General features: G+C 37.4%; 1 protein-coding gene across 4 annotated transcripts in view; it reads left to right on the top strand.

The window, feature by feature from the left end:
* TENM3 (teneurin transmembrane protein 3) overlaps positions 1 to 20,718 on the top strand; it is a 598,785-nt gene that overhangs the window by 518,173 nt on the left and 59,894 nt on the right. For all 4 annotated transcript variants that reach the window (XM_058524938.1, XM_058524939.1, XM_058524940.1 and 1 more), the window contains 4 exons: positions 1,769 to 1,915; positions 14,400 to 14,616; positions 15,622 to 15,741; positions 16,329 to 16,590. In XM_058524938.1, coding sequence (XP_058380921.1) covers positions 1,769 to 1,915; positions 14,400 to 14,616; positions 15,622 to 15,741; positions 16,329 to 16,590 — 746 coding nt within the window. The remainder of the gene's footprint in view (positions 1 to 1,768; positions 1,916 to 14,399; positions 14,617 to 15,621; positions 15,742 to 16,328; positions 16,591 to 20,718) is intronic.

Consider the following 20,718-nt stretch of genomic DNA (forward strand, 5'->3'; position numbering starts at 1 on the left):
TCATTAGAATATGAAAATATTCATGGCAATATCCAGGCTTTCATATAATAATTCTGTGTGCACGCAGTCAGCGGCTGTACTCCTTTGAGTCAGTGGGGCAATTAAATCTTTCTTTTTCATTCAAAACAAAACAAAACAAAAACATCCATAGGGAAAATTCACCTTTTGTGTATTGAATAATCCGTAACTACAGACGGTAATTGTCTGAAAGAAAAGAAGCAGCAAAATTAATCTTATCTTGACCTGATGGTATCCATAAGTATAATTTCATTATAACCTGCCACAAGAGACTGTCAAAATATGCTTCTTTCTTTTAACTCTAATCTTAAGAGACAGAATGTCTCTTGGAGATATTTTCATTTCAAGTTCTGCAGTGGAGGAGGGGAAGCCAATATATGAATAATTCTTTTAATACAGCCTTAAACATCTTTAAACAGATTATTCTCTTAAATTTTGAAAAAAGAATAGCATTCTAATTATAAGATGCTGTATAACAAACCCCAATTGCTAAAGCGAGTATTTGTACTAATATATATTCTATACCAAATTATAAGTAATTCTGTCGAAAGAGATCTGATTAATAGCCAATTGTTCCTACAATTTTAGAGCATTTATATCCTTGTTTCTGTCAGTGTCATATCACGCTCATAGACAAGAACACCAGAATCGACTGAAGTGTCATCCTCATAATCAGATCATTTTGGCTGCATGCCAGATATCATCAGTAGGAAGTGGCAAAAATTGTTTTTTTTTTTTCTTAAATGTCATGTTAGACTGAAACAATTATAGATTTTGGATATATTAAATTATTTTAATTGTTTCCCAAATTTTCCCTCCTTGCCCATAAAAGCAGACAAGATAGGATATAAAGGTAACAGCATAAAAGCCTTAGGGAGATTGTCACAAATTATCACTCTTCGCTCTGTCTTGAAGCACGTCACTACCGTGTTTTTGTTCGGTCTATCAATGTTTTATTGTGGTCCTTATGGTATTTCATTTTGTCCGTCCTAAGTAATCGAATATGCACAGCTATTACATTTAGTTGGAAATCCTGTCGGTCCTGTCCCATCCGTATGCAGCCTGAATCCTGATGTTTGTTAGAATAGACGCTAAGCTGCTTCTCTATTTCCTGGGCTCTGCTTATTCTGTGAAAAGGAATGTACTCTTGGCATAAAGTATAGTCATTAAGACTGGCCTATACTTTGTGCAATTATTTAATGCGCTGTAATTTCACATGAATATACGGCAACTCTGAGGCCAGATAAAATTAATGTTTTCTTTTTAACATCATTGATAGCCTCATACCCACTTTCATGCTTTTGAATCTAGAGGGGATTTTTTAAAGCAACAAGGTGCTCTAAGAAGGCATGTCCTAATGAGTGACCGGTAATTAAAAATTTGTGCTAGGGATTCTGAAATTATCTTGTTGAGATGCTTTTTCACACCATACAATCAACCTTGTTGCTTTGCTAAAGGAAAAAAACTTAAGTTAATTTTGTCTGGCCTGCAGCTACTCAGGGGATCGTTGCATATATTTCTGTCCTGCACAGGTAAGTGGTGTCTCAAGGATCAGGCCAATCAAAGATGCCACTTGGATAAGAATTAGATTCCTTAGATAACGTTGCTGTTCCTATCCATGTGCAATTACAGTATTTGTGCTGTTTATAGAGGCCTGTTCCCACTAAGTGTCCCTTATCTGTTTATTTCAGGTGCAAAAACTTTCAATACTCAAATCATTTGTGTTTTCCTTCTTTGTCTCTTTTGACAGAGGGCTGTCCTGGTCTATGCAACAGCAATGGGAGGTGTACGCTGGACCAAAACGGCTGGCATTGTGTTTGCCAGCCAGGGTGGAGAGGAGCAGGGTGTGATGTAGCCATGGAGACCCTTTGCACAGATAGCAAGGACAATGAAGGAGGTAAGAAATGCTGAGCGTGAAGATAAGCGTGTGCCAGAGCACAGGTTGATAAGTTACAGCGAGGACATGCTTATTGGTTGCCAAAAAAAATCTGATCCCCATAGATTAGATTGATTGAAAAATTCTGAGTGCCGATAGAGTGATGTTGCTCCCTATTTTCCGTGAAACAAATGCAAGATTATTATCATTCAGGGAAAAGACAAAGTAACCAAGCTACTGTATAATGTGCATTGTTCTCCATTCCTTTTCCTAACCTCCAGGCGACAACTCTCCAGGCTACAGTATTTAGGAGTCTGTGTATTGGGAACTCTAAAGCAGTGTTTTAATAACTAAACATTCCAAAAGATGACAGGCATTTTCCAAGCTCTTCTGTTGAAAGGCATGGATGGAAAAAATAAAAGAGTAACAGAAAAGAGTCCCCTTGAAGCTGTACTTCCAGTATCTTTTTATTCTAAACTTTACACCCTATTAAAAAGATTGTGAAATTCCACCCAACATAAGCCCTTGGTTAAGAAGTAATTATTTTGCCCATTGTGCACATCCTTCATGCTACTGAATTTTAATTTCAGAGAATAGAATGAGAGTTGGTGGTTACTTCTCGGGGGGTGGAATAGTTGCTCCCGATAGCTGTTCGAAAAGGATTTCGTTCCCATCTGGATCTCTGTGGTCACTTGCTCTGTGAGTTAGGGTGTGTTTCTCTACCTGCTCCTTCATTCCACTTGCTCTTGTGGGAACATCCACACGGCAATACAGTGTGGGTTAAGAGTGCAGGTTTTGGAGTCAGACAGATCTTCACTGCACCTCGTAGTACTGGTAAGACCTTACACAAGATTCTGATCTCTTTAAACTTCAATTCTTTCATCTATAACATAGGAATAAAAGAGTTTCGGAAAGATTAAGTGAGAGAATGTATGTAAAGTACTCAGCATATTGCCAGGCACATAGTATGTTGTAAGTAGCAGCTATTATTATCCAGTTTTTTTCTTTTGCTTTCAAAAGTGCTCATCTTGACCAGTTGAAATCGTAGAAGGTTGTCAGAGAAGATTGAACAGCCTTTTCTTTTCTGCATAGAGTGGACCTAACTACTGTTCTTTAGGAAGCAGAGTGACCAGAATCAACTGTCGACCTCCTCCATCCGCCCAACACACACACACACGTGCACACACACACACGCACAGACGCACGTGCGTGCACACACACTAGGCTGGGCCTATAGTCCTTCTCAAACCAAATGTTATTTGTGTCTCGTCTTCCTGACAAGGAGCCGCAATTCTACCCTTTAGTTTTTAGCAGACTACTCACTGTTTTCTCGATTTTCTTTTAACCTGGACTATCAAGAACATTGAGCCACAGATTCTGAGCTAAAGCCTCCTTTTCTTTCTGCTCCTGATAGATTTAGGTGGTCCTTAGCTTTTCCTGTCTAATAATACCTTCTTGCCCCTGACTCCTCTTAACCACGCGCTTTGTAGAAATGGCAGCATTAATCCTCTCTGAAGCGCAGCCCAGATGGCAACTTCCCTCATTACTTTTCCCCAAGAATCCCCGACCCCATTGTTTTCTATTGCCTGGGGAGGGAGGAGAGCATCTCTTCCTCCTAGATCATCTATTTCAAGTTTTGTCTTCTAAGGGGAGATTACCTTGAGGAGGTTACAGACTCTCAGAGGGAAGCAAAACTGCGGGCCAAGTCTGCAGAGACACCACCGAGTAATTTAGGGGCTAATCAACTCTTTAGTATTGTTATCAGCTAAGGAGGTTTTTCCTTTTCCTCAAAATTTATCAACTGTGAATTGGCCTCGTTCCCCTTTTGTTTATTCTTACTAGCATGAAACTCTGCTATCTCTGGGCTTCCCTCTCCAAGGGGAAATCTGAGCTGATAGAAGACCTCCTGTGCATTCTCTACTTATCTCATATAATTTGTATTCCTGTCTCTAACCTAATTTTGTTGATCTTCTAAGAAGGAATCTCAGTGCCAGCTTTATTGTATCCTAAGATTGTAACCTGGGTGCCTTATAACCTAAGTGAGAGAGTTATTTGAGCTTGAGCATGGGCTATGTGTATAGAGACGAAAGTTTCCACACCAGACCCCAAATCAAGAGGGCATCATCTGGTAATTAAGGATATTATTATCATTATATGAGGACAGTAGAACAGAATGTTTAAAATAAGGACAGTACCTAAAATTCTGTGACATATGGTAACTGTACCATTCTAGATCCATTGTCTAAACTAAGTTTGGTGTCACAATGGTGAATTAGCCAGAAAGTAGCTCAGTAATTTGACATAATACATTAAGTAACTAAGGAGGAAGAGAGAGTGAAGAGGTTGATTTGGTCCTAGTCAAAAATTAAACACATCATATATAGCTACTAGTCTAGTCTGAGCAACTTTGTAGAAAACAATCTTTGTACAAAAGAACAAAGAGGCCCTGGCCCCGTGGCTGAGCGGTTCAAGTTCCGTGTACTCCACTTTGGCTGCCCAGGTTCGTGGGTTCAGATTCGGGGTGCAGACCTATGCCACTCACCAGCCATGCTGTGGCGGTGTCCCACATATAAAGTAGAGGAAGATGGGCACAGATGTTAGCTCAGGGCTAATCTTCCTCAAGCACAAAAAAAGAAGATTGGCAACAGATGTTAGCTCAGGGAGTATCTTCGCAGGAAAAAAAAAAAAAGGAAGAAGAACAAAGAAGGTTGCTTACTATTCCCAAAACTGAGGAATATATATTAAGAAATTTTAGAAAGGACAGCTACATATATGGAAATAGTTAAATATTTTTTCTTAGACCAAGCATCTTCTTTCCTCTCTAAAATATACTTTTCTTTATCAAATCCAGTTTGCCCCATCTCCACTGTCGAAGCCTAAAGATCTTCAAAATCTGGATCCCACTAAATTGCCTATGGAGTCCCACTTCCCCTTTATGTCTCTGAAATGCTTCATGAAAAGCAGCCTTAGAAGGGAATTCTTTATGAAGAGTAGGAGGAATAGACTATCAGTAAAATAGATTGGAGGAACTTACCTTTAGCCACTCTCTTAACACCTACACAATCTTAAGAAGTAAACCTCCTGTTCACTTGGACCTTATTTGGCCTTACGGCTCAAATAAACAGCTGTCATGTACACATGGTCTCCTTAGCTTTTCAGAACTAATGGCAATCTTTTACCCACAAGAAAGGCCCTGGCAAAGCTCCCCACTCTATATGGAATCAACAAGGTGCCTCCCCCATCTGCTTCTCAAATCTAGCTCCAGGTATCAAACAGAGACTGTTGAAGCAGATCACTTGGACAAAGGCAGACAATGGAATAGTAGATTTTTAAATCACACAGTGGAAGACAGAAACAAATGGTCACCGGACCAGATAATTGTGGATAACAGGGCATGTAGATACTTTGGTGGCAACCACAAGAGATCCTGTCCTAGTTGAGAAAGCTTTCAGAGCAAAATGATCAATAGTACATGCCTGGACTTGGCGTATAAATATTTCTTCTTCAACTCCACCATCACCTACAAAGTCCTCCTCCCTCTAAATTGAGCCATTTCTTGTTCATGTCCCAGAACTCACTCTGCTGGTGAAGTTGCTAAGATCAGAGAAAAGACAGGTGAAGAGATGGAAACCACTCACTATTAAATGCTTTGTGATCTGGAGTGGGGTTTAAGACAGTGACCCTGTGCTGCCACGGTCTTTAGTTCCTTGGGTACCTCTTTCAGTCAGCCACCTGAATTGAGGCCCTGTCTGTCTCACAGCGCACTCTACCTCAGACTATCACTTCCCCTCGACAAGAAGATCCTTTCTATTCTCGAAGGTTCTATTTGTTTTTCTCACCAGGAAAGACTCTTTGGCTGCACATGATAGAACTCTACTCAAATGGTCTTAAGCTTTAAAAAAGAAAAATTATTAGCTTGCATAACTGAAAAATTCAGAGATAGCTGCACCTAGGTATTCACACAATGATAACAGAAATCTGGGTTAATTCATCTGTCAACTCTGCTATATTCTATATTGGCACCATTCTCTTCCCAAAAATGACCACCACCCCAAAAATAACCCCAGTACAAGGAGGACACCTTTCTCAAGGTTACATGAGGCTGAGGCCTGGGCCTGGGCCTGAGCCCAACACTCATCAGTCTGAATTAGGTCATCTCTACCCAAAGGAAAATTGAACTTCTAACACAAGAAAGTGGTATGGATACTGGGTAGGCAGAAAAACAGATTCTACTATAGGAATATTAATAGCTCTCCATAGCATTTAGTTTTAGTATAATCAGACAATGTATTCTAATAACTACCTCAATGGCTAATAGACTTCTATTATTTTCAGAAGGAATCTTCTATTCTCTTTTCCTCCCTTCCCTCAAAATTACAGCCTTCTCACTTGAGAACAAGAAAACCAGTGCTGAACCTCTGACATGCTTTCCATACCCACTATTGGCAAGGCAGCCATCCAATTCTCCGTATATACTTTTATAAGCCTATCCACTAAGAATCTCCTTCAATAGGGGGGTTCTTGACTTTAAATAGCTCTCCATATGGTGGTTCCACTATGTAAGCATAAAAATGCAACAGCTTGCCAGAGAGAATTCTATATTTATAGAAACTCAAGATACTTATTAACAAGATGATTTCTACAAAATACATTATCTCTGGTAGTTGTTACCATGTTCCCATCTTTCTGCTCACTGGGGAGATCTAGTCAAAGTTCCCTTTGACATCTTGCTTCCCTGTCTGGTCCTCCAGTGGGTAGCTCCCCTGTGGGTACTTGAGGCATGGGACCCAAGCCCTCTCCTGGAGGTTGGGTGGTTGAGGGCACAAGAATGACTTAAGCCTCATACTAAACTTTGTGCAAGAATGGTGGAATGCCAAAATAGAAGTCCTGCCAAGAATGATACATCTTTCTTGTAAGTTGATAGAGTTATTCTTCGTCCTTCAGAATTGTTACTTTGGGGAGTACGTCAGGAAGATGTACCTAAAACAGGCTTTTTAAAAAATCTTTGGAGGCTAATGATAGCAGAGAATAAAGCACAATTCAACTGAGGTTATTCAGAAATTAGAAAGATAGAAACAGCAATAAGAATTAAGGAGAGAGAAAGGAAGGAAGAAAAAGAATACAAATGAAAGGTTCACACTATAAGGAAAAGTAGGAATGTGCTAGGAGTAAAGAAGAGGAGGGAAAAATGAATGAGATTTTAGTGTCAGGATCAGAATGAGTATGATGAGTGGATAGAGATGGTCTAAGATTGGAGATTACCAAATGAAAATAAGGAAATATTTGAAATTAGATTTTTAAGAAGTTCTAGCAGGAGGATGAGACTATTGTGTTCTCCAAAAACATATTAAAAATGAAAATTAAATAAAATAGAGCATAACAGAACTGGGAAGAGAGGAGGAAAATGATAAAAAAAGAAAGAGAAACGAAAGAAAGAAAGAGAGAGAGAGAAAATTATAGGAGGTCATACATAATTCCCAAAAAGAATCCAGAAATGAGACCACAGAGTGTCACTCAGGGCTGCAGAGCATTAAAATATATCATCCTGGCAGATGATGATTTGGGGGAAAAGTTACTATTAGTTTGAAAGACTCTACTGAATCCTACTTTAGGGAGAGATTCAGGTTAGTCTGACCCATTTTGCTATCCACAGATTTAGAGAATAGTAAATCCAATTCTAGAAGAGTCCAGCTTGTGCTCTCAGAAGCAAAGGACCCCAGTAGTTTCCCAGTAGTATACAAGGAACGTGAGATTTTACTACTATTTTTGAATAAGTTTTAGGAGAGGAAAATTGGAGCCACACAGGCTAGAACTAAAAGTCTCCCCTGTATTTTACACCCATTGCCATTAGCTGCCACCTCCAGCTTCCTTGCACAGTGCCTCTTTAGAAACGGGTCTGCTTGTTACACATATCTCCACGTTAAGAACTTCTATACTGCTGGTGAGGGTTATTGTTAGCAGCCATGGTACACAGATATTACATTCTCATTGTCAAAAGAGTGAATCACTGTCAACAACTTGATGTGCATATTTCTACTCCTCCTTCAGTGAATTTATATACACATTTATATATATATATATTTTTTTTTTAATAATTTTATTTATTTATTTTTCCCCCAAAGCCCCGGTAGATAGTTGTATGTCATAGTTGCACATTCTTCCAGTTGCTGCATGTGGGACACGTCCTCAGCATGGCCAGAGAAGTGGTGCGTCGGTGCGCGCCCGGGATCCGAACCCGGGCCACCAGCAGCGGAGCGCGCGCACCCAACCGCTAAGCCACGGGGCCGGCCCTACACATTTATATTTTAAAACTTCAGTGGGATAGGTACTATTCTAAATTTGATTCTTCCAAAAGGTATATCTAAGAGATTTTTTCATGCCAGTACATGCAAGCCTATCTCATTCTTTATACGAGAAACATGGATGTATTAATTAATTTTACCACTACCACATTAATAATAATTCAGTTGGGTTTTTTTTTTGCTCTTAATATAAAGACAAATCTGTAGTGAATCTATGTGTGTCTGTCTGTGTATCTGCATATAAATCTTTGTGTAAATGTACAAGTATTTCTGTTATACAGATTTTTAGTAGTGAAATTGCTAGATCGAGCGGTATTTTAATTTTTAATTTGGATAGCTCCTGCCAAATTTGCCTTGCAAGTAGGTTTTACCACTATCCGCTTCATCAGTATGAGAGTGTTTATTTCCCCTATGTTCGTAGTGTGTACATAATCATTGTACATAAACAAAATTGTCCAACAAAATGAAAAATATGAATTTTGTCTGACGGGTGAAAATGACTCCAATTTTATTGTTTTAATTTGCATTTCCTTAATTAATAGTTAGGTTGATGGCCTTTATATATGTTTTTTGACCATTTGTATTTCTTCTTTGGCTAATTGCTTATTTATTTCTTTTGCCCATTTTTTTCCGTTGAGTTGCATGACTTTTCCTTTTTAATTTTTAAGATTCCTTTGTTTGTTCAACTTATTAATGCTTTGTTTGGTGTGTTGCAGATATTTTATCCTAGACTTTCACTTATCTTTTAACTTTGTTCATGGTGTCTTTTGTCACGCAGAAGTTTTCAACTGCTATGTGGTAAAGTTTTATGAAGTTTATCTTTTCATTCATGAATTCCCGGTTGTATGTCTTTATAAGTAAGTAGGACCTTCCCCTTTCGTAAGATTAAATAGAGTATTTCATATAATTTCTTCTAATAGTTTTTATAATTGTGTGGATTGCTTAATGTCCAATTAATAAAGAACATTTTAAAATATCTATTGGAGTAAAGAGAAATAGAAATTCAAGGATAAGCATAGTTTCTGAGATAGGAAAAAGATGATAGAAGGAAACTAGCAGGTGTGTCTAATGTGCTTCTAAGACTTCATTTTGACCTGTTTAGATCTCACAATCCCTAGGAACTGAGTTCATTCTTTACTTTATTCAGCGAATATATTGTATGGTGACTTAGTGCCAAGCAGTATACTAGACGTTAGAGACACAACAGTGAACTAGATTAGCCCTCAAGGAGCTTCCTGAGACCATTGTCTGAGCTAATGGCTGAAGGAGTTGGAGGTGGGGGTGGGGGCAGTAAGAGAGCAGGTTAGAGGTCTCCAGGCAGAGGGAGTAATAATCATGAAAGGTCTTGTAAGCCATATTAAGGAGTTCTAACTATTCAGAAGGCAGCAAACACCAAGTGAAGGAAACCTTTTAGCTAGGGAGGTGAAATAATCAAATTTGATTTCTGCAAAGATTACTCTAAAGTATAGAGAATGAATAGTAGAGACAAGACTGGAACCTGGGAAGCCAAGCAACTGTCGAGATCTTGTCAAGAGGTGACCATGGTGGCCCGGAGGATGGTTTCAGTGGAATGGAAAGAAATAAGACTGATTCAAGAGATATTGGGGATGAAGAAAAGAAGGAACTGGTCATTGATTAGGTGCAGAGAAAAAGAGTCAAGGATGACATTCAGGTTTCTACTTTGAGAAACTGGATAGGTGGATGGTGGAACCATTCGTTGAAACAAGAAATACAGAAGCAGCAGCATGTTTAGAGAAGATCATATGTGTTGTGTTTTAGATGTGTTAAGTTTTCAATGCCTGTGTAATATCCAAGTGGAAATATCTAGAAGGCAGTTTGTGGATTTGGAGTTCAGGAGAATGATCAGCCAGGAGTCATTAGCATTAAAGTGATGTGAACATAGAGACTAAAGCTACCAAGAAAGCTCTGTTATAGACAGACCAAGAAGATACAGAAAACCAAATATGATCCCAATTCAGTAATAAACAAATGAATTTCATGCATATTACAGAATCGTGACTTAAAAAAGTAATGAAAAGCATACCTGTACACTTTGAAAATTCTGAAGTCCACAGACAAAATATTGCATCAGCATTTCTACCTCGACTTCTAACTTGGAATGAGGGAGAGTGGTTTCCAAATACTGTGGAGAAGGGCAGTGGGCATTAATTATCTTTTGAGTAAAAAAAAGGAAATTCATTAAAAGGAAATTCATGACTTTTTATCCAGTCAATAAGTCAAGTTTTTTAAAAACAGATTAAAATATCTATAGCTGCTTAAAAGAAAAAAGTGAGAGTTTTGACAAGCAGATAAAAGCCAGCATAGAGGATAACCGAGGAAAGACTTGGAATCAGAAGTTGTAATAATCTGGCAAAATGTGCATTGTTTAAATTTGCTGGAAAAAATATCAAGAATGATTTGAAGAGCACAAGGAAATAGGGTAGGGTGGAAACATTAAAGCAAGACCAGAGGTTGGCAAACTATGACCCCTGGGCCAAAGCCTGTTTTTGTAAATAAAGTTTTATTGGAACACAGTCACACCCATTCATTTCCATATTGTCTATAGCTGCTTGAGCGCTATAAAGGCAGAGTCAAACAGTTGCAACAGAGACTGTAAGTCCCATAAAGCCTGAAATATTTATTATCTGGCCCTTTACAAAATAAGTTTGCCAACCACTATGAAAGTCCAGTGAAAGCCTAAGGAAAGATGAGAACATGTTTAAAAATGATAACTAGAGCAATAATATTAAGGATTGAGTGGACGGAAGCATAAGTTGTATTATGTACTTCACATCAAAGTACCACTTATATTGCAAAGCCTAACTGAAGAAAGAAAGGCTCTTAACTGAACATTGAAGTTGTTATTCAGTGAGTTTTGAACGTTTCTGGTTTTCTTTAGATTTTTTATGATTAATTCTGTTAGAGATGGCTTCTACGCCAATATAAATTTAAGCCAACCTAATATTCCTGAGACTAAAATGGAATTTCGATGATTTTGAGAAACTATTCCACGAAGACAATTTGACTACAGTATACATTTGGGCAAGTGGGTAATCAACTTAGTGATACTAGATAGCCTTAGCTATATAAGTACAGACAAAGAATGAAAAATATTTTTTCAAGTTATATGGAGTCAGATTCATAACCATCCGTCACTTGCTTGGGCAAGTTACTGATAAACTCTGCAGAAAAATAACAAACAGTGTGTCCCTGCATCTTGACTGTTGAAAATGAGATTCTTTCTCTGATTGATGTTAGCAGAGAGGCTTGTAAAAATGCATTTCCAACTGATTAGTTCAGAAGGTGTCCATCTCATGCAGTTTTACGACTACATGCCAGATGTACATTTGCTTTTTATAAACTAACAAAGATGAATGACTAAATTTAAGCATTCCTCTTTGGCAACTGTACCATATATTGCCTAAAGGAAGACGTTGCCGGGAGTATTGTGGGGGAGGAGAAGAGGACCGGGAGCATTTAACCTTAATTTACAAGATTAATGGAGATAAAATATAATATTTGGAAGTACTTTCTCCATTAAGTAGTTTCTACTTATGTTAAAGAGTGAATATAAGGCGAGTACCTGAAAGAATATCAAATATTTGTGTTATTTGTGGGTATGTGCCTATGCACACCCATTCTACATCCATGGAGTAAGAACTCTTAAATATGTCATAAAATACGTATTAAAGATTTCTCATGAAGTCTCAACGTATAATCATGAATTGTTACTGAAAGGGTTTTATTTTTTTAATTGTTTTTTTGAAGGCAGAAATGATATTGGGGCAATAGGTCAATAGTCTACTACTTTAAAAATCTGAGTCTTAATAACTGTGCTTCTATTTCTTTGAGAGAGATGGAGAAAAAATACAGTGTATTGCATTATTATAATATATCCTCATGAAAAATAAGCCTAGAGCATAGTTTCATCTTTCTTCCGTTAGAAATATTGAGAAATATTTAGACATTTTTCACCTTTGTGGTCTTTTGGCTAAGAAAGTAAGATCTTGATAAATTTATATGAAGTTTCAAAGCTGAGTTTCATTTGATTTTCTTAAAACATCATTTAAAATTTTTGTCAAATAAATAAATATGCAGTTTCAAATAATTAAAAACCTGTTTTTTGAAATATAACAGACATCTACATGAAAATGTAACTATAATGAGGAAACAATATGTAATAAGATCTGCCTATCAGAAATTCCAACTCATACCTTTTCGTATGTGTAGAAATTATAGCAACAAAAAATTAAAATATTAATGTAAAAAGAGTCCAACACCATAAATTTAATTCCGTTATTCACTTATTAAGCTTTTTTTTCTTCAACTATAAGGAAAATAGTGAGGCGATTTTTAGTTACTGTCTCTGGATAAACTAAGTCTGTTTCAGTTGATTTCACGTGACAGAAAATCCAACCCAAACAGGAGTAAGAAAGAAGGCAATGCCTTGGCTTCTAGAAGTGAAAAGCCTAGGAGGTCAGGTGCAGCTTATTGCAAAAACCCCAAACATGTCACTGTGAACTGTTGTTTTTTCTCTCCAGCTCTTAACTCTGCTTCTTCTGGGATGGCTCCATTCCCAGACAGGTTATTCTGTAGTGGCAGCAAGATGGATGTAGCAACCCCAGCCTCACAGCCTTACAGCTCCAAGCCTCAGGGGAGGGGGTGGAGAGGAGACGGAATCTCTTTTCAGATAGTTCCTGAAACTCACTCTGGTTAAAAAAGTTAGGTCACGTGTACATTTCTGAACCAAGCATGAAGGAAAATACGCACATAGCCTGAGAATTAGGGAGAGCTGAATACCCAGATGAAAATTTAGAGCTATTGCCCAGAGAAGGGAAATGGGTGTTAGCAGAAATCACAAATGTTCAAGACATTCTTCTTCAGGTGGGCAAAATGACTTAGGGTCATTGAGCCAGGCCCCTCATCTCATTTCTTACCTTACCTGTGTTGTTGTTGGCCTGCTTCTAGGCTGGGTCATATAATTCAATTTAGTCTGCTTTCTTTTGTCTCAGTTTGCTGCCAGATAATAAAGACGCAAGCTTATATTCTATTAATAAGAGTAGCCTAAAGCAAAAAAATGGCTAGTGTGGTTTTTTAAAAATAAAAGTATTCAAAAACACTTGTGTAAATAAAACATATAGGTCAACCAGATATTTTTAGCTGAGTTTGTCATAATAGGGTCACACCAAGACCTGATATTTAGGTTTGAAGATTTTACAACCATTTTGTCATTTCTCCCAAGAATGAGTCAAGTCTTCAGAAACTAATGCTTTTATTAATCTGTACTGAGAAACGTAATTGCCAAGCAGATCAAAATTCATGTATCAGCTGGTCAGTGCAAAATGGCCTCAAGGCATAATGTCATCAAGCCATTATAACCTGCCACTCTTATCCACTGATAGGTTGGTTTATATATTTCAAATAAAATATCGCCCATTGAATATAGTTTCCTTTTGATGTTCCTAGAGAAGGCACTGGTACATTCCTTCTATCCATTACTCTTTTTTTGTCACCAACACTGTAGGTCAATTTTTTGTGATAAGTTTCTTACCATTTCTAATGTTATGGCTTATTTACATTTGCCACATTTTTATTAATATCTGCATTTTAGGGCAGGCATACTAAGGGCTCAGGTTCCTTTTTAAAATTTGAGAAATGCCTTAATTTTATTTGGAACACACTTGACTTTCCTTGGGAGAACTATTTCCTTGAAAGTTGGTTGGCTAATCTCATCCATATTATGTGATTTGTATTTGCTTCATTTCACAGCCTTTCATTTTCTGACCCTTTCCCAAATTTTAGAGCTTCACTCAATGTAGGTACCTATCCGTTTGCCATACATACTTACTATAACTCCTGGTGCATTTTCTCTAAAATGTGAAGGCTTGAGTGATTATACTTACAACTAATCCATATTCCTTCATGCCACTAATAGATTGTTCTAATCAGTAGTTTTTTAGTTCTTACCGAGAATCAACATTATATGATTCTTTTCAGTCCTCTTCAATCCCAATATTTACTATCTATGAAAGCAGCTGCAAGTATTGTATTTATATTTCATCTGGTTTCAAAAAATATGCCTCATAGAAGTTACTATCAGATAGGGGGAGCGAAGGTGAAAAAACAACAAACAAACAAAACTTATTCTACATCACGGCATAAAAAGGGGAATTCCCTTACTGGCTTACGTTTCTCTCTTACAGATGGACTCATTGACTGCATGGATCCTGATTGCTGTTTGCAAAGTTCTTGCCAAAATCAGCCCTACTGCCGTGGACTGCCTGATCCTCAGGATATCATTAGCCAGAGCTTACAATCCCCATCTCAGCAAGCTGCCAAATCCTTCTATGATCGAATCAGTTTTCTTATAGGATCTGATAGCACCCATGTTATACCCGGAGAAAGTCCTTTCAATAAGAGGTTAATGCATCTTTTCCTTGTATAGACCTGTAGTGAAATTATCAACAGTTATATGCACTTTATATGAAATGCTGATGACTGTGAATTTGAGGAAAGTGCTTTTTTTATAATGCAGTTTTTCCTCTTTTGGCAAATTCTTCACCAAACTTCGCATTTCAAGCATTTTTGACACAGTTCACATACTTTGTCAATTTCAGTGCCTGAGACATAACAGGACATCCCATTAAGGAGTCAATAAATCTTCATTTAACTAGTTGATTTTGTTAGCACAGTTGGAAATGTTTCAAAAGAAGCAATGAAAGGACCCCAAAAGGCAAAACAGAAGTGCACTTTTTTTTTAGCTGAGCTCACTAAATAATATAAATTATGAATTAATGTAATGGAACTGCTAACGGCATGGCAGTAAGATTGCATAAGCTGTTTGGCACTTTACAGAGCAGTAATGACCTGAAAATAAACCAGTAAGTGAAAGCAGGTGTCTCGTGTCTCACTGAGCAAAAGAAGACGATTTACACCAGAACTCCTGGGTCTGCAGTAATTTAACTGCGTTAATGCAGTCAAACCCAGCAGTTGCTTAAAAGTTGTTGCACAAATGTTCCTTATTACCTCCTTAAATCTTGTACTTCTTGGTCCCTGCATTTACAAATTGCCTCAGAATTAATTGGAAAGTTACTTTTCTTCATGTAAGCACCAGATATATGACTTGTGAAAAAAGCAGTTTATAATTTTAAAAACTCATCTCTAAATTATTGGTCTTGATAACTCTCCAAAAACCAGATTGCAATGAATTAAAATCCAGGGTAAACACCAGGCATTTGGGGAATGTGAGTTATGCCTAATTAAACGGGACATTGTCTTGGGAGTATTTCAGGTCTGATTTTTGTGAATAACAATAGATTACGTGTGATTGTGTTATTGTATCCTTGGGTTGAATTATCTCTAAATCATGATAATGTTGGCCTGAGAAGACTAATGTTCATTCTAATTATTCTGCTTTTCCCACAGCCTTGCATCCGTCATCAGAGGCCAAGTGCTAACTGCTGATGGAACGCCCCTTATTGGAGTAAATGTCTCGTTTTTCCACTACCCAGAATATGGATATACTATTACCCGCCAGGACGGAATGTGAGTTTGTCCCAGTGTACTATCTCTGCTTGAAGTATTTAAATATAGAAACTAGACCTATACCCTACATGTTTTATTGTCCCTTTCAATATAGAAATGCAACAACTTTTAGCTCTAGAAATCTGGAGCTAAAGTGACAGTACATATGGCAGAAATTTAGTCATATACTCACATAGTTCTTTAAAAGTCAATTTCATTTTCTAAGGCATGATAATAGTATTGTGTTTTTGTAGGAAAATGTTCTTTGTCTTAGAAGATTCATGTTGAAATATTTAGGAGTGACATTTCATAATATCTATGACAAGCTCAGATGGTTCTGAAAAAGGCGTAGATAGGTAGTAGTTAGTAGATAGTAGAAAGTTCAAGAAAATTTGGGAAAATGTTAATAAATTGGTAAATCTAAGTAAAGAGTATATGGGTATTCATTGTATAATTCTTTTAATATTCCTGTAGATTTGAAAGTATTTCATATACAAGTTGGGAGAAAAAGTTGATTTTCTTTATAAAGCATATTAATTTAAGGAGGTGAGCGTTGGGAATTATACAGGATCCAGATAATTCACTAAGCATATCTTGTTTTTTCTTAGGTTTGACTTGGTGGCAAATGGTGGGGCTTCTCTAACTTTGGTATTTGAACGATCCCCATTCCTCACTCAGTATCATACTGTCTGGATTCCATGGAATGTCTTTTATGTGATGGATACCCTAGTCATGAAGAAAGAAGAGAATGACATTCCCAGCTGTGATCTGAGTGGATTTGTGAGGCCAAATCCTATCATCGTGTCATCACCTTTATCCACCTTTTTTAGATCTTCTCCTGAAGACAGTCCCATTATTCCTGAAACACAGGTAGAATATTCTAGTAGGCAGTATTTTTAAATAAATATTTTCAGATAATGTGGTTTCCAAAGAGTCTTAAAAAAGGATTGCAGAATTTCAATGCTATCCTAAATAATTCTGTAGAATGTGATGTGTGCATGTGTATTAGAATAGGTATTATTAGAGTAGGATATGGTTGTTTCCTAAAAGATCTATTCAAAATACTTTTCCTTCAGGCTATATCTTATATATTTATTAGTTGTAGCCAGGTGAAAAACAGCTTAAACTCAAAAGCTGATATTGTCTTTGCTCATTCATTCATTCATTGGAAAAAGTTTTTAGTTCCTGTGGGTACCTGCCGTCCTGGCTGCCGTTGTACTGAGTGCTGTTGTACGTGGTTTTTACTCTCAGTAACTTACTGTTTAATTATTATTGTAAGTAAAAAATGTTTTAGGAAAGATGACTTTTAACAGAAAAAGTTCATTAATTTTCTCAAGGTATAATTTTAAAAACTTGGTATCTTGTTTTAAGCTCTAATACTTTGTAGTTCATAAAGCCCTATTCATCACAGGAAAAAAAAGCTATATAACTGTAAAAAATAGCCATACCTTCATTATTCATTTTATCTACTGAAATATCTGGAGATTTTTTTCTTTCCTTTATGTTTCCAGTAGAAATAACTTTCAGATCTTAAAGGTAGGACATTAGGTACAATAATAATGGACTTTATTCATAAATAGCTAAGTAAAAATTTGTGGTCTTTAAAGTACAACGGCACGTAACAGCTTTGTCACATTTGTTCTTCAAATGTATATTGAATTCTTGTTCTGCACCAGGCACTGTTCTAATGGAACAAAGCAGTAAACCAATCAGACGAAGTGTCTGCTCTCAAGGAGTTTACCAACTAATAGGAAGAGAGAGGCAAACGAACATACGTCAGGTTGTGATAAGACTTATTTAAAAATAAAAAAGCAGGGTAAAGTGGACGAAGGTGCAATTTTAGAAAGTGTAGTACAGCGAGGTCTCTTTGATAAGATGTTTCAGCAGGAACTTTAAGAAAGTGAAAGAATAAACCCCGAAAATGGAAGGGCATTCCAGGAGGAGCAAAGAGCAAGTTCAAAAGCTCCAAGGGAAGAATGTGTTTGGCTTGTTCAAGGAATGGCAAAGAGATCTGCAGGTGTGGCTGGAGTGAAGATGGTGGTATACAAATCACAAATCATTGAAGACCACACAAGGATAAGGACTTTTTGCTTTTGTGTGTGTGTGTGAGGAAGATCAGCCCTGAGCTAACATCCATGCAAATCCTCCTCTTTTTGCTGAGGAAGACCGGCTCTAAGCTAACATCCATTGCCAATCCTCCTCCTTTTTTTTTTCCCCAAAGCCCCAGTAGATAGTTGTATGTCACAGTTGCACATCCTTCTAGTTGCTGTGTGTGGGATGCGGCCTCAGCATGGCCGGAGAAGCAGTGTGTCGGTGCGCGCCCGGGATCCGAACCCAGGCCACCAGTAGCGGAGCGCGAGTACTTAACCGCTAAGCCACCGGGCCGGCCCAAGGAGTTTTTGCTTTGAGTAATTGGAAGCTGTTGGAGGTTTATAAGCAGAGCGATAGTAGTTACTGATTTCCTTCTTCAAAGGATCACTGTAGTTGCTATGCTGAGAATATTCTGTATGGGGCAAGGATTGAAATAAGGAGACCAGTTAGGAGGCCATCTCAGTAGTCCACAGGAGAAATCATGGTGGCTTGGACAAAGGTGGTTGGGGTAGAAGTGCTAAGAAGTGGCCATGTGAGAGTGGAGTCCAGGGAAGAGGTTGGAACTAGAGATGTAGATTTGCAAGACACTGGCATTACAGAAATGCTTAGAGCCTAGGATGACATCCTCTAGGGAGGGAGTGTTGAGAGAGATTAGAAGAGATACGCCAAGAAGGTCTAAGATAACAAAATATGGAGTTTGCTCATAGGCAATATGATGCAGAAGGGACGCCTCAATGATTTATTGCATAACAGTTAACTAGACTTTGAGCTGAAGCTTTCAGAAATTCATTGTAACCTTATTCAACTTAGTATTTCCTCCCCAGGTCCATCTTGCAATAACTCTGAACTTCTTAGCCTGTCCTAAAATAGACTTAACCTAGAGGCAGTGTCTGTCTATAGGTGGCACATATGTAGCAAACCAGGTCATTGAAATGAGTTTCAAATAGTAAGCAGTCCCATGAATTCTTGAAGGATTTTTTTTTCCATTCCATCATACAGTCAGCAAACATTTAGTAAAAATTTACTGAGAGCCTATTATGTACAAGGTACTCTGCTAGGATAAAAAGAATAATAAGACATGGATCCCGTCCTACTAAATGTGATCAAGATTTAAATGAAGAACTGTGGAAGTTCAAAAGAGCAGTCAATTCCTAAGAAAACCAAAGAAAGCATCACTGAGGAGGTTGGCCTTAAAAGGAGGAAAAGGATACTTCAGAATGAAGAAGATGTGTGAGCATCAGCATGGTAGTAAAAACAAATGATGTTGTATAAAAACTGGTGAAGGATTTAAATGTAGGGCCTAGAAGGGGAAAGAGTGGGGCCAGGTTATGATGGCCCTGAAATACTGTACAATGGAGACCTTGAATTCTTTAGGCAATATGGAACCAGGAGACCAACAATGTTTTTGCAGCATTTTGCTAAAGCTAACTCCAGTGACAAAATGCATAATTGATAGAAGGAGACAGAGAGATCAGCGAACAGGCTAGTGTTCACTGTATTTCCATACATATCCAGCACTCAGATGGAGAGGACCCAAGAATCACAATGATAGTGGAAATGGAGAAGAGGGAACAGATTAGACAGAGATTTGGAAGGTAGAATTGGCAGGACATAGTTTCTAACTGAATGTTTAATAGGGTCAAGAATGGGGCTTACAGATCATGCAGCTGACAAAAATAGGCTTAATGGTTTATTTTTCCACTCTGGCTGGATTTAGTTTTCCCACTAATGCAAAATAACATGGTCATGTTAAATTACATAGAAGAAATGCATGTTTTAATGAAGTAAATTACAGATGTTTGTTCCATGGAAGTAGGTTAGTGATGACAAAGACAATAACCAGTTATTAACATTAGGAATAACATATGCTACTTTGAAATAGAGAAGGTCTTAGGAAATATATATTAATGAAAGACTGCTTTACGTATAGAAAACCTATCAAATTTGTGAGAAATTATTTTAGAAATAAATTAAGAGGAAACAAATTCTATGCTCTAGGGTTCAATCACTTATATTTTCAAGGCTGTTCGGGAGTCACAGAATCTATTTTTCAAACTAACCCATTTCACCCCAATGATGGGAGAATAGCAAGTTCTGTTTAGATTTTCACCCTACAATCCTCCAGATTGACAGAAGTACTGTCAATCTTAAATGTAATGGTTTCCCTGAGTCTATTAGAGCTCTAAAATGTTTCTGTATGTTCATAAACTATTTTGCTTGGACAATCTGTGGCTGCATTCATTTAGCATGTTTGGTAAGGAAAACCCCAACTGTAATAAATCGGTACATCTACTATAGCATAGCAACGCCTTCTTAATCTATTACATTGCAACACATCCCTCTTCGTGCCAACACGAACTCAACAGGCCAGACTGGAAGTTTGTTTAGTCCATTCTTTTGTGCTCCTTCCAACTGTGTGATTGTTGATGTTGAAACTGATGGCTATGCCCTCAGTATCAAGGATTCTACATAAGTTATTAAAATTTGGAGATGACAGATATACATCATTTCTAACGGTTTTATGGGAGAGGATTTGAGGGAGGGGAAACTGCTGATCATCGAATCACTATTCAAAAATTTTTCTAACACAAAAATGTAGTTCTTTATGTCTGAATAATGAATCTTGATAGGGCAACATGAGGAAGCCTTTGAGAATGCGATTTAATTCTTAGTAGAGAAAGTATGAGTTCCTTGTGCAGGTTCTTGAACGTAGATAGCCTTGCACTTTACAGAGTATGTAGTAAGCCGATGAAGAGCTATTGTTATTAACCACACTAATAGGAACATTAGTAAGTCAAATCTAAACTGTTGAGAAATGTAAAATATATTTTTCAAAATACTTAAATAATGTTTTGGCGTAATATATTTTGCACATGTCAGTACAAATTCATTGAGCTAGTCACATTG

This window comes from Diceros bicornis, chromosome 29, assembly GCF_020826845.1.
Source record: "Diceros bicornis minor isolate mBicDic1 chromosome 29, mDicBic1.mat.cur, whole genome shotgun sequence".
NCBI classification, from domain to species: Eukaryota; Metazoa; Chordata; class Mammalia; order Perissodactyla; family Rhinocerotidae; genus Diceros; species Diceros bicornis.